Source organism: Brienomyrus brachyistius, chromosome 2 (assembly GCF_023856365.1).
Source record: "Brienomyrus brachyistius isolate T26 chromosome 2, BBRACH_0.4, whole genome shotgun sequence".
NCBI lineage: Eukaryota > Metazoa > Chordata > Actinopteri > Osteoglossiformes > Mormyridae > Brienomyrus > Brienomyrus brachyistius.
In genome coordinates, this window is record NC_064534.1 from 4,399,757 (window position 1) to 4,423,139 (window position 23,383).

The following is a 23,383-nucleotide window of genomic DNA, read 5'->3' on the forward strand; positions in this document are numbered from 1 at the left end:
TTTGAACCCACCCGTGTAGAATATAACGGAGCCATCACCAAAAAATCCTGTTGATTTTTAATATAACATGAAATGGCATGTAAATGCCATACAGTAAACGTAGCGAATGAAACTAGTCTGAAGTTTTGCACAAGTAAAGATGTCCACTATAGGTTAGTCGCGGAGAAGCTCGTGCCCGGGAATAATGCCGGATAGAAACGTTTCTCTCTTAGTCGAAAATAGGCAATAGCCTTAAATGAAATAAGCTAATTTAATCTGAAAATAATTGATAAATGTTTATGTAAAAACTACATAGCTAGCGCTTGCCGTTTCTCTTTCGTGTTCCTTCGCAATGTACCAGGTTAATTCATTCGGGAGTGATTCAGGTCTTAGCCATTACAATGACAAGAACAGAAGACGGATTACTCATCGCCTTACCATATTAAAAGTCTACCACAGAAATTAGATTCTGTAATGGTTGATCTATTTTGCTGCAATTTGGTCAAGCTTTTTTCCCATTATTTCTCAAAAACTCCCATCTTATGGAAGCTGTCTGCTTAACTGTAATTGGCTCGTTCAGTGTTTTTAGCGCCCTTTGATCTGATTGGTGGACTCCTGTGACACGCACACAACAGCGACTACGGAGTTGAAGGCGTGGTTTGTTGTCATGGAGACGATATTAAACATTAAAGGTTTCAATCCGACATTTTAGCGGAGACCTGCTACAAAACCAAGACGTGTGTGCACGCCTCAAGTCAACATTGTTTTCTTTTGTCGCGAAACTCCAGAAGAATTCCAGTAATGGTGCATAGTGACCAAGAAACAGTAATGGGGCAGGATTATTACGGCCACCCACATAGAGATGTGCAGTGTTGTCCTCAGCATTCCAGCTGTAGAAAAGTGAGCTTATTTAAATCCATTCCCACTATGCTAGCCTTATATTGGCCTGGATTTCGGCCCATTACAATATATTAAGCATAAAGTGATCCACTGATGAAACACTCTGATAAGATGCACAGTTTAATTTTTTAAACATTTACACAGTATCACACACATCCTGAAATACTTGTCTGAATTATCTCATTATATTCATAAGTAAAAACTGTTCAGACAGGCTTTAAGTGCGATTCGACCAACAGAAACCGTTTGCAATCTTAAAAGTTTAAACTAATTTCAGCAGCCACTTCAGTAAAAAAAAAAAAAAAAATCCGCTCACAGCCATTTTCGTTTAAGACACATCCAGCATAAATTTCTAACAAGATATTATTCTTGTCCTAAAACAGGTATTATTCTTGAAGTCCAATCTTCTGCTAAGGAATTATACAGCTCCAATAACCAGAAGGAGGCCGTTTAATCCAGAATGGCATATTCAGGTAGGGATCCCAGTTCCCTACAAGCTGCTGTTTTGCCTTATTTCAGACTGGAAAAGCAGAAACTTGTTTCCCTTTTATCCTGCTCCACTGAACAAAGACGATCCTACGCGCATCATTCCTGCCAGACCCCGTTCACGTTACAGTTCAGGTCATTCACACTCCTGACCATCATCAGCGATTTCAGCACAGAGTCCCACCCAAACATAAACATACATATATATAAAAATAACTGAATAAGTCTGTGCAAAAATCTGCTCGCATAAAGCCAACCAGGGGCCTGGCATGTCTAGTGCACGTAAACATTTAGCATATTTTCATTCATTACACTGAGAAAGGACCTCTTTGAAAATGCAAGCAGCAAACAAGTAACTGCATAGTGAAAATTAAAAAAAAAGAGAGACTTGTCAGTTGTTTGTGCACAGCTGGGAATCCAAGCCGATTAAACTGAGGGCTCAGATATTATTCATTTGCCAATACTGAGCACTAAAAACAAATGAACATCGCCTGTAACCAAATTAAATAAGTGATGGGTTGAGTGCCAGGACTGCTAGAATGTTCCGGGAAAGGCGACAACACTGTTGCAGGTCCTGTTTCCTGCCTTGGCAAAACAGCAGCGTGGCTGCTTATACTATATATATTCTTCGCGCTGAAGCCATCTACTGTTAGGGCTTTACTAACAGACGGTAGCTAGCAGCCATGACCTGGACTGCCTGACTGTTTTGGTGCATTTTTTTTGAGCGAAATTATATAAATGTCCTGCGGATTGGCTCCTGCCACCTGCACGTGGGAGGATCACTTCCGCCTGCTGTGCCGCTGGGCGGCTTCCTCCACTCGTCCATACCAATGCTTCACCTTGGTGTTTTCCATCATGTCGTCGAAGGCCTGAAGACCCTCCATTACTCGGAGGACACCGTACACGGCCTGTAGAAGGCAGAGAAGACACACGACGTGTAAGGGGAGGGGATACATGGCCGGTTTGCCAGTTACTGGTGTTTAAATCAAAGATTTAAAGGTTAGGTCACGTTGGGGGGGTACAGTGCACCAACCACACAACGAAACACATGGGGATCCCGATTGGCGACCCCCCCAGGCCAACACGCAATCCAGACCCACCCTGCGGAAATGGCTGTCTACCTGCGGCAACAAGGTGTTTCATGTGCGTCCCCCTGGGATCCTACAAGCCGGATCACCCACGAGGAAACGCGGCACTACAGCCAGGGGGCGCTGTAACTGACGCTTCCTGCAGGTAACTCCCCGAGCAACCGCTTGTCAAACCAGTGGTACCCAGGGACTCCGAAGTGACTCAGTACCAAATGAGTCCAGTTTTTGTCTCAGCTCACTGGATAGTGTCCATGTCTCACAGCCATACAGCAAAACGGGGTCCATTACAACTCTAAAGACTTGGACATTCGTCCTCTTACAAAAAAAGAAAAAATAAGGGGAAAAAAACAATATGGTCAGATCAGAGGCAAAGATTCCATACCAGGTCTGCAAGGTTGGGCTTCTCCCCGCCCATGAAAGGCCTCTTCTTGCCAATGGCCGACATCCAGTCGTCCACAGCAGTGTACAGGTCCTGTCGCACGTCATCCTGCAGATTGTGCCTGAGGACAGAACGAAGGCAGCATCTCGGGAGTGAGTGACACACGGACAGGAAGATGCCAGGGACAAGGAGACATTTCAGGGCTCATACTGGCACTGAAAACATCCCTAAGGAAGTAAATCAACACAAGCATTATCAAAGTGCATCACAATAATGGTTGAAAAATAATTGAGAATCGTTTTTAGTGTTTTGGTCTTTGAGGTCAATACAAAAAAAAATCCATCTCAGATGTTTTTAATTTTTTTTAAGAACTAGACCTTTTAAATAACCATATTTTATACCATTTTAAAATATATTAATCCATATCAACCTGAATGAAGTTTTCTTTGAATGAAAACGTGTGTGAAACATGTTTGCAGTTCACGTAATACACATATATTCAAATAAAAATAACCTCAGTTGAATTATACTTAAAGACATTGTAGGGTTATCATTTGATCACCATGGCGACCCTTGTTTCTCTCAACTGAAGTGTTTGCTTTCAGCTAAGACCCGCTGAAAGCCGCCAAGACCCGCCAAAAGCCGCTAAGACCCGCCGAAAGCCGCTAAGACCCGCCGAAAGCCACTAAGACCCGCTTTTGTGCATAGCACCCACCGTCTCTTCAGCCTCTTTGAAATGAGAAACATGGCTGCCGCTCCCAAGTACTTGGCAAAAAAACCTTCAAAGGAGCCGAATTTGCCTTCATGCACTATGTAGTCGAAGGAGGCCAGGGCCTCATGAGGAGTACGGTAAACATTGGGGGAAATCAGGTGCACAAGCCAGTCATCTGCCCACTGACGCCACTTCATCTCTTCCCTAGAGAGGAGGAAACGTGGGAGAAACAACAAGAATAAAGAATAACAAAATCAGCGAAACAGCATCGGCTGCACAAGCGATTACAGCTTTAGAAATTAAATGAATGCCGACGTCTTACTTTCTGGAGTCCTTCTCCAAGTACAGCTTTTCTGACTCTGCTTCAGTCAGCATCAGCCAGTACTTGTTACAGTACTCAGTCACTTCCTTTCCCTTCTCATTCTTGGACTTCAGCTCTGGGTAATAGGTGATGATTTCAGGGATTGTTTTCTCCCTGAGTGAAGACCGGCGACAAAGGTTTCAACAGACAGAGCAAAATGAAAATCGGGAAGAACTCGCTGAAGATTTTAAAAGCTAAGACACAAATTTTACTAGAACAACATAGGAAAAAAATACCTGAGTATAAACTAGAAGAGATTAGATAGAGATAGATTAAATAGAGATAGATACATAGATCAATCAATGCCTGGAGAGAAATTAAAGTTGTCATAGCTGCCAGGTACATTTAAATTGCCCAATAACATACAATACAACACAATATGATGACTGAATACAATAAAGTGAAATAAAATGAAATTAATAAAATACTGAACAGTATATTGCAATACACAAGGTGTAAAGATGCAATTAGGATGTGCAACTAATCTGAGCGACAAGTTTGATATGACAAGTTTACTCACGTGCTGACCAAGTAAGTCTTCAAGGCACTGATTATTACAGAAGAGTCATTCAGCTGCAGGTGAATGGAGAGAAGGGCAGATTATAAACTTCGACAACATTGCATTTCTATACAGATTCAGCGGTATTACCATGAAGGTAAATAAGGTCTCTGTGTAGAATTGAGCTCACCTGTGTCCCATCCACCATAAGAATGGGGACCTTTCTGTATTGCGACCATTTAATCTCTTGCCGCATGACAGGATTGACTTCCACGGTTTCATATGGAAGTCCGTAGTAGTCAAGGAAGGCTCGAACTTTACTGCAGAATGGACAGGTCTTGTACTGGTACAAAGTTAACTTAGGTTCCCTACGAGGAGCCTGAAATGAAGGAAAGATGCGTGGTTGCGTATCATATAGACGCACAATAATGCATCGCTAAAGGAATATCGAGAACTCAAAACAAACGAGAAATTGTTTATTAGTTCTACTGAATTTAAATTTAAAGAAAACTGCCAAGTCATAACTTCATAATCAAGTGACGAACGAATGGGATGATTTCACTGGTCGCTTACATTCGTGTCCTGCGCTGCCAGATGCCGCTGAAATGATAGTTTGACAGTCTGGTACAATCCGATTCCAGAACCTAAGAGAAAAGCGCACGACAGGATCCTGCTGCCGCCCCGCAAAGGAGCAGCGGAGAAGATGCGGGACCGGAACCCCGCGTCGCCTGTCCCGTACGATCTGCTCGGTCCTAGGAACTGCCGAACGTGGACTGAAAGATTCCCGGTCTTGCGCGTCTGGATCGGAACTGCACACCGGCTAATGCGACCCAGCGTTCGCACGCAGGCGGCTGCCATTGTCCCGCCTCTCGCTATGTCCTTGGAAACGTACGAAGACGAAAGCAGCGACCCTCCGACGAATCATTCGTGGTTGGATTTAAGGCCACTAAGCAGTGAGTGCTGCCCCCTACTGCACTGGGGTGTAAAAGAGCGCTGCTCGAGTGAGCGCAGATATTTCCAAGCTACGATCGTAGTAAAAGGTTACAGTCATACTTCTCCTCCGATCTTAGACAGTGCCAGGGACATCTGAGGTTGATTTCTTAAAAATATCTCTGGATAAATGCGTCTGCTCAGTAAATGGAAATGTAAAAGTAGAAGTCTTACCATAACTGAGAATGAATTCTCTCCCATTTTGGTTTCAAATAGAGAGCCCGGGAGTTCAGCGTTGATGATTTTTATTGAAGTGAGTGTTGCTCATTAAAAGAACGCGGCCGAAAGTACATGTGGTAGTATACCACGGATAAGGTGCAATGGTTTTATATACAGGAGGCTGTGCTGTGTTTTAATACTGTTATTTCTGCTGCTATTAGGCGTCTGAAGATTTCCACTTTTGTATATATACATTTTCACAAATACATATTTACATAGTTTTTATATATTGCATAGTTTTTTAATTGTTATGTTGTATAGTCTTTATTGCTAAAGGTTACAGGTTATACTGCATTTGCTCCTCCTGTATTGTCCCTGTTGCTGCTGTAACAATACAAATTTCCCAACTGTAGGATTAATAAAGATAATTTTATCTTAACACGACAATGTGTTTCCTGCGCATTGTTAGTTACGCCTTATAATGCACAAAGTGGCGAATCGCTTTCCAGACAATGACCTGTGTCTCTAAAGATCCTGCTGGCCGCCTTCTTCAGTTGGCTGGGAGGTCAGCTCAGACGATTCGCTCGGCAGGCTTCACCACACGCTGCAGGTCCTTACACTGTGCGACTGGCACCCCACACAGGAAAGCAGCGGGAGAGGATTCTATCAATGGTGCTGCGGTACAAGTTGATCAGGAGCCGCTGAGGTGTACGGGCTTCTCTCTGTTTCCTGAGGAAGTACAGCCCTTGTTGGGCCTTTCCCACTGAGTGGATGGTGTTAGAAAACTGGATTTAAAAAGAATTACTTTGAATTCACTGATAATGATGTTTTGTGGGTTTGTTAGCACACAATAACCCAGATTCTCCTGCGCACATTTTTATTCATTCACCATATGACCTCATGTTTATGCTCCAGCTGGTTGACATTTGTCATAAAAATATACTATCCCGGATCTGGGTTAGGGCACCCTGCTAATGACTGGAAGGTTGCCAGTTCCAATCATAGGGTCTATAGAGTGATTTCACTGTTAGGTCCCTGAGCAAAGCGCCTAACCACCAATTGCTGAAGTCTCACTGTCTGACCTGCTTTCTCAATTACACGTCACCTTGCATAAAAGTATCTGCTAAAGAAATGTAACCATTTTTTTTGTCAAGGTCGTTTAGAACGTGCAGGATGACAAACTGATAGCGGAACAATTTTGCTGAACACACTTTGCTGGATAAACATGAATGTTCTTTTGACAATTCCTTCTATTGGGACAGCAAACACACAGGAACAGGCCGGGAAACGTCGGGTTGTTGGTATATGGGGCAGGGCAGCTTGGACACTGCACAAAAAACACATGTGAAAACAGAGGAGCATTGAAGGAAGATGAGAAAAACAAACAAAGCGAGTAAACGTGTGGGGGATTCGGCGATCGGAATGCAGGTGTTGGAAGCCAAAACAAAGCACAGCACCAAGTATATTAATTACAGTTTTTGGAATGAAGAAATAGCGGCACTATTGACTCCAAACTCCAAAGACCTCCCACTGTCTCTGGGAGCAGCCGCCCGCGAAAGTCTACGGCAGCCCAAAGAAATGTTTTAAGCTATTTATCTGGGTAGTCAGTGCACTTTTGCTCAGAACAAAAAACACAATTTAACATTAGAATGTATGGAAATTAAGAGTGACACAATAAAAACAAGTAAGATTTTCTTATGTTCTTAACAAAATTACGGATTTGTAGTTGAATGGCAAGATGAACACCGTTTTAGCTCCCGAACTTCTCCTCAGGGGGACCCCAGCCATTCCATGGATTTATTCAATTTCACCAACAGCTCACTTAATTAGTTAAAAAAAAGACAATGAGATATTGATTAGCTATACGAGTGCTAGTTACCTATGTGACTATGTAACATAGCACAACGTCCAACTTTACTTGACAGTTGGAGTGGAAACACAATGAAAGGTAAATTAAGTAGCTAGCAAATGTTAACTATCTGTCTCTGTATCAGAAAAATCTTAGAAACCCCTTATTTAAAGAGTAGTATTCTATGTTTCAGGACCGTAGTTAGGTTGCTTGCAAGCGAACCTTAACATTTGCCATCTAAGGCTAACATTAGCTACAGACACTGCTAAAGCAGCCAATGTTAACTAGCGCTATCTACTTAATTTAGTGAATTAAGGCAATATGGAGGAATGTAATGTAACATTATATTGAGGGAATAGCACATGGTGACATTGTTTTTCCTATGTTAAAATTAGGGTTTTGCTTGTGATGTACAATGACAAGGAGGTCATATAACTACAACTTATGTTAGCTAATTTCATAGTGGGTAGTGTTATGTAGACTGAAACATCAGTATGATTCTGATTTTGACTTAATCTCACCCTGCCTTGGTCTTGGTCTTGTTTGGGTCTTACCCTGCCTTGGTCTTGATCTTGTCTGGGTCTGCATGCATCTCTGATCTTGGAAATGACTTGGTCTTGGTTTAGATGGTCTTGACTATATCACTAGCACCTAATGAAGTGGCCACTGAGTGTAAAATGGATTTACGAGAAGTACATTGCTTCTACATCCTGTTGGCTTCTCAAAAGTCTTCACGTATTCAGAGTGCTTGTTGTCTTTTCTTCAGGCCAGTTGTTTCTCTCATTTTATTTCACAACTTTTCATTTCATTACCAAAACCAATATGGAACTAGACTTATAACCTATAAAAAGTGCTCAACAGGCTGCTCTCTTTAATACTTTCTTCATCTTTTGTTTATCTGGATCCTTATCTAGCACAATGTGCTGAGTTTTTTCCTTTGCTGTGGAGAACAGGTCAAAGATTTGCTAATGGCGCCAATTATTTTATTTTTGTTCGTTTTCTATTTTGCTCAGATGAAAACTCATAATACCAGAATAGTTAACTAAACGTCTGGAAAATTGGCAAAAAATGTAGATACTACAATAGTTACATATTTGTTGATATTTGTTGACAAAATGGGTTATACACTATATATTTCATTTGTATGTGAATTATTTAATATATTGAATATTTAATAAATTGTAATGATATCCTATGGTTTTGTTTTGTAACATAAATGTGTATAGGAAGGAATGCGCGGCCTCTTATCAGACTCGGCTGTTTCACCGTCGGACTGTTTTTACTGCGACACAGTTTCTGCTCACCGACGAGGAAGTCAACATGTCGAGTTCATACAAAAGCAGGTGAGCTAGTGATTTTAAACCGAGCTCCGGGTCGTGTTTTCTACATGACAGTGTTCCGATAAATGCCGTTTTAGAGGCGTTTGCGGACAGGAGCGACGAGGTCGTTTGCGCGGCTTTTGGCCCCAGTTGTTTGGCGCTGCCGTGCGGCTTAACGTGGTTCCCCGTAGGACGGTGCCGCTCGCCGCAGTTCGCGACGCTTCGGGACTTTCACTCTGCAGCCTCTGCGTGCAGTTTAGCATAAAGAGTAAGAGATCGGAACGAGCTGTGCACTTCTAAAGGTAAAATAAAAATCTTTTATCCAAGTCGACTCAGACACCAGGGTGATTTATTGATCTGTACAAGTTCGGTTCCGTTTATCAAACATATTGTACACGAACAGCCCCTGGGCTTCAGTGCTAGCTCCGACTTAAGAGGACTGTCCGGTCATTTTATATCACATTCTAACCAGTATAAAGATCTCACCAGCTTCGCCTTTTAATGTTTATTTTAAACAGGAAAATTGCTGTTTTTTTTATTCCATACTTAATTCACGAAAAATCATTCTCCCACATATGTGTTGTTTTTTTTATATAAGAATGATCGACAGTTTATACTGCAATATAATTTCTTTTGTGGACGTAGACCTTTTCAAAATGTTGTCAATATTCTCACATTGACAATGAAGAATGAATGTCCCTTTATAGGTCACATTTATAGGTGAATATTACAAACGATTACAAAAATTACTTTGAGGTACTTCTGTTTTCTTTTTCCACCAACTTGGTTGCGTGGCAGTAAGTTTCTTTCTATACCTCTTTTTATAAAGAATAAAAGGACCCGAAAATCTTAGCTGCATTAAAATACAAGTATATGACGCCAGCTTTAACCAGCCCAGGAAAATTAAGCGTCGCACGAGACCTGTTTTCTTAAATCAGCTGTTAAAAAAATACAAGTGTACAGTGCACCTTTTCAAGAAAATGTATGATATTAAAGTGTTTGTGTTGAATGAAGTGCAGGGCATGGTTGTGTTCCAGATTAATTGACCTGCTTGCTTCTCAGTAGCGTGATAGTGCGGTCGGCCCACTGAGCCACAGGCCAGTCGCGTTTCCCTTGAATAATGAATGTCTTTGTCCCCCACTTGACGTCTTTATCCAGTTGTATAGAGTGCTGACTGGCGTTCGGGGAATCCGATGCACTGCCGTCAACAATTAATCAGAAACAGCAAAAGCCTGTTTTGTTCTTAAGTTTTAGTCCGTCCTGCACTTCTGCTGGTATGCAGTGTGTGGCTCCGGCGTTAACCGTGGTGTTGGCATACACTAATCACTTCAGCCAGTACCTATGCGTTGAAAGGACACCCATAAATCATTTATGAACCCAAGGATTAGCATGGGAGGGTGCAGCATTTTGGAGATGTTAACAGCGTTTTTACTCTAAATATGAATGAATGAGTAAAACTTCTCATAAGTTCATATCCTTTATCCGTGACACTTTGGAGAAATGTCACCCATTTGTACTTTATTCTGTGCTGTAACAAAAATTTTAAAAGTTTCTCTCTTTTATTTTGGAAGGATTCAGGAATTTAACACAGCCCTAAGCGAGGAGAAGATTAACTTGGAGGCGTTGCGTGAGCGGTGCTTTAGCGGTAAGTGAGGCCGAAGCTGGACCGCTGGCCTGAGCCTTGCTGTCTTATTAAAGGCTTTCGCTGGCTGACATCTCTGCCTCCGCTTTCCAGGAATACCCTTCGAGGGTGGCATCCGCGCCTTGTGCTGGAAGGTGAGCCCCTCTCAGGAGCGTGACCCGCTCGTGCTTTAGGCTTTAGACAAGGCCGTATTTGAATATGACAGCGATGGCGGCGATTAGGTCCTAAACCGAAGGACGGGCTTCTCACAAAAGTCCCACAGAAGTTTTGCATACATAGCAGATGTTTTTGCCTGCAGCAACCTTCAAGTGAGCTGAACAGCACGTTACATGCGTACAGCTGTCATGGAGGTAGCTAAGCATAAGTGCAGCTTCCAGGGAATGCCCAGGTACCATGGAGCAGATGGGTGTTGAGCTGCTTCTTGAAGGTGGAGAAGGAATCTAACTATCAGACATAGATGTAGAGGTTGCAAAACTGCTCTCAACGTGAAAGTCACTGGGTAACAGGGGTTAGCGATTACAAACTTGTCCCATGAACCTAATGCAGCTGGTTTTTGCCCTTTCTTGAAACATACAATCATGGAGATGCGTACTGGGCCACTGTCTGCTGTTTTTTATGTGGGTGACAACTGTAGTTCATACCTCACTTGAAAACTGTACTGTCATGCTTCTAAATATAGTTCTGATTGATTGTTTGTATGGATAAATCCTGCTAGCAGTTAAGTGCTTCAGTATTCAGTTACTATTTGAGACAAAACTGAAATGACTTCCATCTCTAAAATTATGAAATGAGATCAAACTGAAGTCAGAATTTACATTTAGTTTATTTAAGAGAGACTTTAATCCACAGTGACACACTTTTCTGCGTAGACCGATCAGTCAAACAATTAATTTTGGCCTTGAAATGAAACCTAAGGATGTCTGTGGACAGGTGGAAACAGGCTTTACCCATAAGCACAGACATCCATCTCATTTTAACGGCTTTATGTCATCGCTTTCAGATTCTGCTGAACTACCTTCCCCTGGAGAGGGCATTATGGGATTCCTTTCTGAAGAAGCAGAGGTGAGCCGCGTCTCCTTGCCATGTGTCCTCCTTATCTGAGTCGCTCCACTGGGATCCTGAAATAAACCAGTTATCCCTGCCAGGGTCCCCAGTCCCCGGGAGGAAGTCGAAGATTTCCCTGGCTGGTCTGAAAGGAGCTGGTGGTGCAGAGTGCTGGTGTTAACAGCTAGCAGTGTAGTATGTTAGCATTAGCAGCCGGGGGTACCGGTCTGTCGGCGTTAGCCACTGGGGTTGCTGAGTGTTAGCGTGAGCAGCTCTTGGCACAGCGTGTTAGCATTAGCAGCTCCGGGTACAGCGTGTTAGCATTAGCAGCTCGGGGTACAGCGTGTTAGCATTAGCAGCTCGGGGTACAGCGTGTTAGAATTAGCAGCTCGGGGTACAGTGTGTTAGCATTAACAGCTAGGGAGTCATTGGACCAGACATCTCTGTGGTTCTCAGGTCTTTGTAGTGGTATGAAACCTGTAAGCATTTACTTCAGCATTGCACTATGTGTGCCTCTGCGTGACGGTGTTTTGAAGAACCTTTCTGAAATCAAACACTCCAAAATGAAAACAAAAACAGGCACTCCCTGCCAATAACGCTCGGACTGAGAGCCTAAAGCCGGTGAAAATATCAACCACATGGTGTGTCTCTACACCACCCCCCCACCCTCCGTGGTGCTGCTCTGCTGAGTGTTACAGCCATGTCTTTGGCCCTCAGGGAGGTTTACGCCCAGTTCCTGAAGGAAATGATTATTCAGCCTGGCATCGCCAAGGCCAACCTGGGGCTCTCCAGAGAGGATGTCACCCTGGAGGACCACGTGAGTCACTCTGCTCTTCCTCTTTCTCCTGTAGGAAGACATAAGACTGTTAAAACTCATGGTGGGTGGGATTATCGTGTTGTCAGTCATCTGTTGGTTACTTCGTTGGACTAGGTGGGGATTCACAGTGCACTGTACTCCCTAACATGGTCTGGAAGTGAAATATTTTTAATCAAATGTTTTTCTTCTTTTGACCCTTTGCTTTTCGTCTTGCCCCCTCTTTCTCTCCTCACTCTCTTCCCTCTATCTTTCTACCTCCTCACCTGAAGCCTCTCAATCCAAACCCAGAAAGCAGGTGGAACAACTACTTCAAAGACAATGAGGTGTTGCTGCAGATTGACAAAGACGTCAGGTAGGGAGGCCGTCTGCGCTGTGCCTGGAACTGGGTGAGCTTTGGTAGCGATCTTGACTGCTTGACGGTCAGTTTAAAGCCACAGGCATTCGCTTTCAACAAAAAGGAATTGCGATGACAGTAGAGCTAATTAATGCCGGTACCCAGCAGACTATGTAAAATTTTTGTTATAGGTAAGTGTGTGGCTCAGTGGGTCAGGCTGTTGTGAATGTGTTCAGAAGGTTGTTGGGTCATATCCCGTGCTTGGCAAAGTGATGTCACCATTAAGCCCTTAACCCTCAATTGCTGACATTGCTCAGAAATATGTCACTTTGGATAATTACGTATGCAAAATTGTGAAATCTCAGTGGCAGTGAGGGAAGTGAGGGGTTTGGATTATCCTGATCTGTCAGGCAGTGTCTGCTTTAATCCTACTGCACAGTTCTCATTGTGTTAAATCGGGCTGTGATCCCACAGCCACGCTGAGCACTGAAGCCTCAGCTATTGCACCATGAAGTGTCTGAAGCTTTCATGTCGGCTGCCTGACTGCAGATTGTCTTCGCTGCTCTAGTTTCTTCTCTCTGTCAGATCTATTTTTTTATTTATGTTTATTTATTTATTATTCTCCTTTGGTGATATTCTGTTTCTGTACTCAGTGCAAACAAACCAAATGGTACAATGTTTACTTGTCTGCACTATGTGTTCTGTCTTTGCCCTCGGTCTGTATTGCATTATTTGTATGTTTGTTTTTGCTCTACGTACCTTGCTGTTCCATACACAAGAATTTCCCCCTGGCATCGTTAAAGTTCAATTCAATTCAATTCAATTTTATTTATATAGTTTTAACAACAGTCATTGTCATAAAGCACTTTACATTTTAACCAGCCAGAACCCCACCAAGCAAGCCAGAGGCGACAGTGGCAAGGAAAAAGTCCCTCTAGCAGGAAGAAACCTTGAAAGGAACCTAGACTCGGAAGGGGACCCCATCCTCCTCTGGGCGACCAGGGAGCATGAAACTGCATTTATATTGACATTCATTAGAGTTTATATAGTTATAAAGTCCCAGTTGGCTTCATGTTGTTATCTCCAGGAGTCCAGGTGCGGGTTCACACGGTGTAGTCGGCTCGGTATGGCTTATCTCATCATGGGGGTTGTGTGTGGCTCAGTGGATTGGCATATTCGACTCGTGATCAGAAGGTTGCCGGTTCAAATCTCTGGGTCAGTAGAGTAATTTCACTGTCTGGCTTTTGAGCACGGCCCTTAACCCCAGGGACTGTCTGACCCTACTACAAAAATAAAAATTTTTTACATTTTGGATGAAATAGTTTTTAAAAGGCAAATCATATTTATTTTCTTTGAGTAATCCCACGCTTGGGATTTGAACAAAGCTGAGTAAAAATGTGACTGTCTCAGCTCATTATAAGAGAGTAAGCGCAGGCCCTTCTGACTGCCCCCGTGTCCAGGCGCCTGTACCCCGACATGGCCTTCTTCCAGAGGGCCACTGAATACCCCTGCCTGCTCATCCTGGACCCGCAGAATGAGTATGAGACTCTGAGGAGGCGTGTGGAGCAGACGACCCTCAAGGCACAGACGGTGGACCGCAACCGCAGTGGGGTTACCAACGTGAGCGTGTGGCCTGGGCGGGGCCTGGGTGTGGGCTGGGCTGGGCTTGGATGTGGGCTGGGTGGGGATGGGCGGGACCTGGGTGTGGGCGGGGCAGGGGTAGGGCTTGGGTGTGAGCTTGGCGGGGATGGGTGTTGGCTGGGTGGGGATGGGTGTTGGTTGGGGGGGCTGGGCGGGGCCTGGGGGTGTACGTTCACATGGCAGTGCCTCTGTGTTCTGACTCCTATTTAGAACCTCAAGAATCAACAGATATACATCTCTAGAATTAAACTGAGATCTACTGATGGGAGTAGATCTTCCTGTGAGGATCGTCAGGATGATGCATTCTGGTGGGAGCTACTACCAGGCCCACTAGCCGTAATCCATGAGGACGTGTTTTTCAACCCAGTCCTTGGGGATCCCCCAGACAGTGCACATTTTTGCTCCCTTCCAGATCCCAGCGCACCAAACAATGAAGACACCGAGTGCCTGGTATGGGTGTTTTGCGAGCTGGGAGGGAGCAAAAATGTGACTGCTGACGACTGGGTTAGGAACACGAGCTTAGGAGAACCTCTCATGGCCATATCACTGCGGAGAGTTCTTCTGAGTTCCTGCTTTAGCAGTGCGCCGATTCGCACTGAACATCTCCTGTACGTGTTTCTAGGTGAGCTCTCCTGGCAAAGCCCAGAATCTGTACCCGTCCAGCGAGTATGAGGTCCTGCCCAATGGCTGCGAGGCCCACTGGGAGGTGGTAGAGCGCATCCTCTTCGTCTATGCCAAGCTGAACCCGGGCATCGCCTACGTGCAGGGCATGAACGAGATCGTGGGGCCCATCTACTACACCTTTGCCACGGACCCCAACAGCCAGTGGAAAGGTACATGAAGGCATGGTGTGATACATGAAGTAGCATGATGTGCTGTAATATATGTGCATTCCTCTGTAAACACTGACAGGGGGTGTGATTACGATGATCAAGGCCTCAGGCTCGGTAGCATCCCGTGTATTGATGACCGTGTTTGTGTGAGAGGCTCAGCTAGGATATCATGAGCTGTCTGTTATTGGGGTTGGCGGTGGGAGGCGGGGGTCTTCAGGCGCAGTCACATTTTCCCTCTCTTTCCCTCCTTTTGTCCCTCTGTCTCTCTCCCTCTCTCTCTGTCCCTGTTTCTCTCCTTCTCTCCCTCCCTGTCTCTCTCCCTGTCTCTCTCCCTGTCTCTCTCCCTGTCTCTCTCCTTCTCTCCCTCCCTCTCTGCCTCTGTCTCTGTCCCTGTCTCTCTCCTTCTCTCTCTCCCTCCCTGTCTCTCTCTCTCCCTGTCTCTCTCCCTGTCTCTCTCCCTGTCTCTCTCCCTGTCTCTCTCCCTGTCTCTCTCCTTCTCTCCCTCCCTCTCTGCCTCTGTCTCTGTCCCCGTCTCTCTCCTTCTCCCTCTCTCTCCCTGTCTCTCTCCCTCCCTCTCTCTCCCTGTCTCTCTCCCTCCCTCTCTCTCCCGTCTCTCTCCTTCTCTCTCTCCCTCCCTCTCTCTCCTTCTCTTCCTCTCTCTCTGTCCCTGTCTCTCTCCTTCTCTCCCTCCCTCCCTCCTCCTCCCTCTTTCTTGGTCCTTGTCTCCCTCTCTCTCACCCCCCCCCCCAGAGCATGCCGAATCAGACACCTTCTTCTGCTTCACAAACCTCATGTCAGAGAACAGGGACAATTTCATAAAGAGCCTGGACGACTCGCAGTGCGGCATCACCTACAAGATGGAGAGTGTCTACTCCACCCTCAAGGAGAAGGACGTGGAGCTCTACCTCAAACTGGTGAGCAGAACAGGACCCCCCCGGTCACTCGGGGCAGTTCCACAGTGAAACAAAGATAAATTGGCCTTTTAAATGCAATTCAAACAGAGTTCGGTGTTATCTGACTTGCCCACTAATAAACTAAGTTTAATTAATATGATTGTAATAGTTACAGGTTCACAGTCGTGAAAATACACCTCCATTATTAATTAATCCTCAATATCCATGGGCTTGAACATTAATAGTGTAAATGGTTTCTCATCTGGGTAAGAAGCTAAATTTTTTTTGTGGTAAGCCTCTGTTGTTTTTTCCCCACAGCACACATACTTTATTAAATTTGAGAGATTAAAAACAGGCTGTTTTTTTCTTTATAACAAATGTGTATTTGAGCAACTGAGAGCTCAGCTAGACGTGACGTAAATCCGTTTCCCATGCGGTCTGCTCTCTTGTGCGGAGTTGATTGACCATCATCGCCCCCTGCTGAGCTTTCATGTGTATTTCTACAGGTGTATATTGCAGATGTGCAAAATATTCCTCCCTGAGTTGGTCAGTTGGTTCTGGTGTGTCTCGGGTCCCACACATATGAGCTATAAGTGACCCCCCCTTCCTGCAGCAGGAGCAGAACATTAAGCCCCAGTACTTCACCTTCCGCTGGCTCACGCTGCTGCTGTCCCAGGAGTTCCTGCTACCCGACGTGATCCGCATCTGGGACTCGCTCTTCTCTGACAAAGACCGCTTCAGCTTCCTCATTCTGGTCTGCTGTGCCATGCTCATGTGAGTGCCCCCCGCCCCCCAGCCATATGCCATTCCTCCCCCACCTTTACCCAGCCGACTCTCTGTTTAATCTGTGCCACCTGCCGCACTTCAAATCACTTGACCTCTGTTTGTGTTGTGACTGTATTGTGCTGCAGGGGGCGCTAGAGTGCCTCTTCGATATTAGCAAGGCTGGTTACATGGGTTCCGATTTTCTTTCGTTTCAGTCTGATCCGGGACCAGCTTCTGGTGGGCGACTTCACAGCCAACATGAGGCTGCTGCAGGTAATGTGTTGTCTTTTAAAAACAAAGCACGCCTTAATTCTCTCTTAAGCATTTTTGAAATGTCAAAAAATTATTCAATTATAAGTATTTTTTAGCAACCGCTGTGAGGATCCTCAGTCCTCACCTCCCTTTCATGTGCAGTAGTTCCCTCGTATCCGTGGGCGATGCGTTCCGAGAGGGTAATAGCAAAGGCAATAGCGAACCATCCGCGGGCCTCTTATGCAGCCCCTGTACTTGCGTATGCCGATAAATTACGCACAGAACGACATTACTGAAATATAGTAATAAGAAAAACTAAAATGAACTGCAGATTGCAGACTGAAATTGTGGATACAGAGGAAGTACTGTACGGGGAAAGGTTATCACTGATTGGTTTAAATGAAATTTAACTCCGATTTGATTTTTTTCCAATTTGTGTTTGTTGCTCATGGTTACATAATGAGAATAATTGTTTGCTCACCTATTCCTCTTGGAGTAGCCGAGGTCAGTGGGTTGCGTCTCGGGTTCGAATGCCAGCTCCACTGGCCATGTGTGCTGTTTGCTTGTCTTCCTCGTGCTCCAGATTCTTCTTGTGGCCCAAAGACTTGCAGTTACATCAGCTTGCATTTCTAAATAGTACAGGCTGCACCCTTTCCTGATAATACAGGGCAAAGATCCAACCTCGTCACAGAACCGTACTGGATATGCAGTTGGAGGCAGCTGGATGGAAACATGCCTACTAGCCTTTCCTTAAGTACAGTTAATTAAAATGACGAGGCTTTTTTGTTATTGGCTTTACTGCTCATTTTCCCCATTTCGTTAAGAGGATCTGCTGATTTGGGGGTCGTCTGGAATAAAAACCATTAAAGGCAGCTGTTAGGTACAGGGACGATGGTCTTATTACAATTCATTTTGTGGTGTTTGAGATCTCTCAGCACGTCAGTCTGATATTACAGTATTTTTATAGCGTTATAAATTAAGCTGAGAATTTAGGTATACTCTCCTGTGGGGGGGGTGGGGGGGGGCTATTCTCAATTTCACTTTCCTGACTTATTGAAAATGTGCTTTTTTAAGCAAAACTTTAATGGAAACACTGCTAATCACTATCATTTGGCTCTTATTGCACAAATGCACCCTGCAGGGTGTGCATTCCTGCATTCCTAGACAATACTCCTGAACCCCTAAGTGATTACTCAGTGGGGCCTTGGGACCCGCCCCCCAGGAAGTCACGGCCCCCCAGGAAGTCACAGCCCCCTTGGCTTTACCAGAGACCCTCTGCCATTTTGGTAATACGCAAGCAGGGGTCCTTGGGTACTTTACGTATTTCCTGTTTAGCTGTAATATTAACTGTGGCGACCATGTGATTTACCCATAATGCTCGCTGGCAGGTAATCTGTGAACAGGGTCGTGTTGAGCGTCGGTGGATGAATCCCGCGCCCCAACCCCGCGGTTTAATCCGGCGCTTTCCGACTCTCCCGTTCTGTCAGGACTACCCCATCTCTGACGTCCACACCATCCTGAAGAAGGCCAAGCAGCTGCAGGACGAGGCGTAGCCCCCTCTGCCCTCACGCACACACATACGCACACACACCCCCCGCCATGGATTGGAACAGCACGGCACTCTGGACAACCACGAGCCTGAACTGTGGCGGGCAGCGGTGGCAGGCGCCTCGGCGAATGCCGAGGACCGGCAGGTTGCCCCGCCTGTGTTGCGCCGCAGTGCATCGTGGGAAAAGACCAGTGGATGTCCTTCCCGCCCGCAGAGTCGTCGTCCTGCAGCCCCAGACGGTATTCTGTTTTAAAGCTATTTATTTTTTCACTGATGACTTGAAAACCAAAAAAAAACTAAACTCTGTATAATTAGAAATTATTACAATATCATCTCATTATATAGTATACATTACACAGAATCAAACAGAGCTATAAGACTGTTATTTTATAGTATGATCCTGGACTTCCCCCAACATTAACTTTATTTTTTATTTTTTTCTCTTATATTTTATTTGTGTATCATGTACAAAACTTACTTTTTCAGCTGTCAGGGAGAGGGAGAGAGTAAACAGAGCGTGCATCCCGTGATAGTGTGTTAGCCCTTGATGATGATGCGTGTTTGCAGCCTGAACACTCCCTTCTGCACCTGCGACCTTCACAGATCCGCCCCCGTCTTTGGTTTCCGTTTGAGTGGCTGCCATGGCTTTGTAGTCGCATCCATATTCACTGGGAACCCGAATCGCTCAAGTGGCAAAATTCTGTGGTTTGGATGGATAAAATTGTATGTCGCTAAATAACACATAAAAGGTATGTGTGTGTGTGCACCAATCAGGGTCCCCCCTAGCGTGTGTGTGTGTGTGTGTTCGCGCACCAATCAGGGTCTCCCAATGTGTGTGTGCGCACATGTGGGTGAATCCATGTGCTGCCAACCGCCAAGCTGTGGAAACCCGGCGCCCCCCAGTGGTGACTCTGTTCTGAACTCTCTGGAGGTCTGACTTCCCCCTCAGATCTACAGGGATAATCTGATGTGTTTTTTTAAACTAATGGCCTGAACCCGAGACACAGGGTGGGGTGTGCAGACTCCCATATGGGGCTTTAAACCAAGGAACAGTCGCTAATAACTATCGGGCTACTTTGCAGCTCCCCCTGTCGCCAGTCTGTCATGTTTTACATGCAAGTTATTGCTGCATTTGTGCTGTTAGCTTGTCCTGGGGTGCGGGCTTGTCTCGGGGGGGGCAGGCATGCCCTTCTGGCCACAATTCCCACATTCGGGTTTATTGACATAATCAGGAGGGTCCCTCCCTTCGCTTGCTGCTGTCAAACTATGATACTAATCTACAAAGAATCACCTTCTGTGATGTACACTACGCCTGCGGTCTTAGAGAGGCTTGTGTAGACAAACAAGAAAGTTTGATCCTCCGTCCTACACTTGGCTGTCAAACACCCATCCCCCTATTAACACCCATTGGCCAACACCCATCCCCCTATTAACACCCATTGGCCAACACCCATCCCCCTATTAACACCCATTGGCCAACAATCCAGAGTTGAAGAGCAGTGTGCCTTTCACTGTAAGACACCAGCAACTGCAATGTGCCTGAGGTACCTCCAGGGGGCACTAGCAGGCCGCTTTTGTCTTGGCCACCATGCCACCCCCTACCCCTTGCTGGAGCTGTCTGCCCATGTGGATGTTCTGCTGTGCCTGGGTGCTGCAGTTTCTCTCGGTTTTCCTTCCATGGTCCTAAGCTTTGACTCCACTCCTTGTGTGCTGGTCTTCACTTTCTGTAAGCTCTTATAATGCCCCCCCCCGCCTTTTTTACTTCCTTACAGAGAAAACACCCCCCTCTGTCCAAACTGAGGGGTGCAGTTTGTTGTGATATCACTTGCACGCCTTGAGACATACAGGCAACGATTGTCTTTGTTGATAAGCAGGCTGGTTCGATCCTTCCGTTTTTATATTTTAATGCACTGTCCTGGCATTGGAGGAATTTTAAAACACTGACAAACCCCAGCGTTATTCTCCATTGATGTTTTAGTTTTATTGTCGGTCATTGCATTACCGTGTAGTTTTAAAGTTTATAAATGCTCAGCCTTTCTGTTTTTTTGTGATAGATGGTGGCCTTGTGCAAACAGGAAGCTTCATGTTTAAATATGTCGATTCTTGGATTAAATATGTTGAGCTAAATCTCCTGCATGTGGCCAGACATACACACTCCCTACAGCCCATACTGACTACAGAAATGTTTGTGTTCGAATGTATGTTGTTATGCTTTTCTTTGTTACAGTTACTTATTTAGTTTGCTATTTTGAAAGACCCGTTTCCGAGTGAATAAGATCAGTTAATGACGTGCCTTTTTTATTTTAATATCCTATTTTAAAAATATATTAACATGTGAGTAACCTGGTAAAAATGGTAGATAAAGAATTGCTCCAGATGAGTTAAGCTCACTCACTTCTTGGGGCTGAAGAGATGGAGGTCGGCCTGACCGTGTCAGATCATACAGACAGAGTTTCAGTGCCGCCGGCAGTATAAAAGCGAAGTAATTGTGAGGCAGAGAAAGACAGAAGGAAATGGCCTTTCGTTAAATGTCCAGAAAGGAGGTCAATGAATTAAATAGGAAAAATCTGGGATTTTACCGTCAAGGTTTTGGGTCCCTACTGTCTTTCCTCTGCTGGGTTTCATTCCCACTTTAATTGAATTAAATTGTCCAATTAGAATGCCGATCGATACCATTCGCCTTTTCCAAAAAAAATGACAGTATTTCCTGAATACGCCAGGAAGTAACTGCGATATTCTAAGAAAGGGAGTAATTTCGGTTCCAAATCTGCAAAGCCTGCTCAAAATGCTGATACTCCAGTGTGAAGAGCCATCCAGTAATTATGTTATGGCTTCATTATCGGTACCATTTATGTTATTTTGTTCTCCAGGTTAATTAATGAAGGATGGTGTAATGTAATAGTGTAACCTTTTTCAAATTTGGGGTTTACATTGTTATTTTTAATGCTAATATAGCTGTTTTTTAAGTATGTGTGCTGCTTTGTAACAAGAATTTGTGGCTGGATTACAGTTATGAAAGCTTGATTGAACACATTTGAGGGTGATACATGGTGCGTATTGCAATCACTATTGATGTGCAGTGGTTTCTAAAAGTGTCGTAGAAATCATGGCCCGGTGGTCGGATTTACCGAGGTTCAGCTTAGCATTTTGCAGGAAACCGCTCTCTGAATCGCACTTTTAATTCTTATTGCTTGCTTGTTTAATTCTGAACAAGAATGACTTCTTGTATGTTCTTGTAAGCCTCATAAAACATAGTTTAGCTGAGAAATAAATAATTGTGATGTATGCCATGTATCGCCAAAAAACATACATATAGCAATGTTACTTTTATTTTTCAGATATAAAATGCAGTCTAAATTGTAATTCTCAGTTGCATTAAACACTCACATGTGTTGAAACCACGAATATTATTTTCAGAATGACCGTTTGCGAAAGACAACCAGAAAATCTATAGCGACCATTCCTGATCAGCTGTGAACAGTATGTAAGATGCAAAGCTGTAAGGAATTATTGTCCCCATAAGAAAAATGAATGTTCCTTTAACTTGTTTTTTTTCTTATGTTTTTTACTTGCTGGAAAAGTACCACTATGTGTGTGACCTGCAGACTGGGTGCCGTAACCTGCCGTACTCTTATGTGGTGTATATCTGTAACGTCTCACTTCCGTAGTTGGATTGTATGTAAATGTATGTCTAACGGATGTGTGTGTATGTTCGAGTGTTTTGGGGTTTTTCTGCATGCATAAAGTTTTTTATGGATAATTGTAGCAATGAGTAACACAGCAACATTAATCTTTTTACAGTGTTGGAAAAATTAAATAAATGTAAAGTATTCAAAAGTTTGCTCTCCTCATTCATTTCCCGTGTCTTCTGAATTTATTTCCTGGTTTATTTTCTGCAAAGATGAAGGGGTTCCCTCAGCCGCTGTCCACGGAACTTTGGCATACTGACTGCCCGTTCCTGGGAACGCGCAGGGGTTCCCTCAGCCGCTGTCCGCGGTACTTTGGCATACGGACTGACCGTTCCTGGGAACGCGCAGGGGTTCTCTCAGCCGCTGTCCGCGGTACTTTGGCATACGGACTGACCGTTCCTGGGAACGCGCAGGGGTTCCCTCAGCCGCTGTCCGCGGTACTTTGGCATACTGACTGACCGTTTTAACTCATCACAAAATTGTGCACTCTCATCTAACCCATTCTTAAATTTCAACAGTGAAAGATGAATATATATTTAGTGTTTCTAATACACACATACATATTGCAGATCCTTTTTTTATTTAGTCGTAAATTTTGATTAAGGAAACTTGCGAAACTTTTAACTTTTGTCAGTTAAAAAGGACTAAGCAATCCTCCAATGAATTACCTCACCCCCCATATGAAGCGAATAATGTTGACTCTATTGTAAAAGTGGTGTGAGTCCAGGTCTGGTCATATATTATGTGCTCAGTCAACATTTGGTATCAAAGTCCATGTGTTGAATGCAGAGGAAAAGGGCCGGAGGTGAAGGCCTGAGTTATGGCTGGACCTGCGGTTGGCACTCATGCAGACAGGGTCATGACCTCTGCCCCTCCTGCATCACCCTCTGCCTTCTTACTCTCAGTTAGAGTTACTCATGCTAACTCGCTCCACCATCAAAAGCACCTACAATGGGTACTAAACTATCTCGGGGCTGGAACTTGTGCAATCTGTAAACAACGCCTGGTCCGAGAAATCCCATTGTCTGTTGTATCCTGCAGATGACCAAGCAGGTGTCAGACATCTGTGGGACATGTCAAACCAGCAAGCCCAATCTGTGGCTACGCCCTAGAATCCGTTACTTGCTCTAGTCAATAAAATCGAAAGAGTGAAATGCTGCAGACAAGGTTATGTTCTTGGTCAATGAGCTCCATGTATTTTTG

The 23,383-nt window shown here is 44.6% G+C and overlaps 2 protein-coding genes across 3 annotated transcripts; one reads left to right on the forward strand and one right to left on the reverse strand.

Moving 5' to 3' along the window:
* Window positions 1-983: 983 nt before the first annotated feature.
* ptgesl (prostaglandin E synthase 2-like) lies at window positions 984-5,342 on the reverse strand. The gene is made up of 7 exons (XM_049001668.1): window positions 4,978-5,342; window positions 4,595-4,783; window positions 4,426-4,478; window positions 3,867-4,019; window positions 3,548-3,748; window positions 2,836-2,953; window positions 984-2,273 (listed from the first exon to the last, which is right to left on the reverse strand). Exons 1-7 carry the CDS (start codon window positions 5,260-5,262, stop codon window positions 2,145-2,147), a joined length of 1,128 nt encoding a protein of 375 aa, XP_048857625.1. The 5' UTR covers window positions 5,263-5,342; the 3' UTR covers window positions 984-2,144.
* Window positions 5,343-8,651: 3,309 nt separating this feature from the next.
* Window positions 8,652-22,328, forward strand: tbc1d13 (TBC1 domain family, member 13). Of its 2 annotated transcripts, none has more exons than XM_048998917.1 (12): window positions 8,652-8,745; window positions 10,293-10,366; window positions 10,457-10,497; window positions 11,364-11,425; window positions 12,125-12,224; window positions 12,494-12,576; window positions 14,019-14,178; window positions 14,822-15,032; window positions 15,783-15,946; window positions 16,539-16,699; window positions 16,906-16,963; window positions 18,430-22,328. In XM_048998917.1, the coding sequence occupies exons 1-12, from the start codon at window positions 8,723-8,725 to the stop codon at window positions 18,493-18,495; spliced, it is 1,203 nt and encodes a 400-aa protein (XP_048854874.1). In that variant the 5' UTR covers window positions 8,652-8,722; the 3' UTR covers window positions 18,496-22,328. The 2 variants fall into 2 exon arrangements, with proteins under 2 accessions (XP_048854874.1, XP_048854884.1); XM_048998927.1 differs by having other exon boundaries at window positions 16,542-16,699.
* Window positions 22,329-23,383: the final 1,055 nt, after the last annotated feature.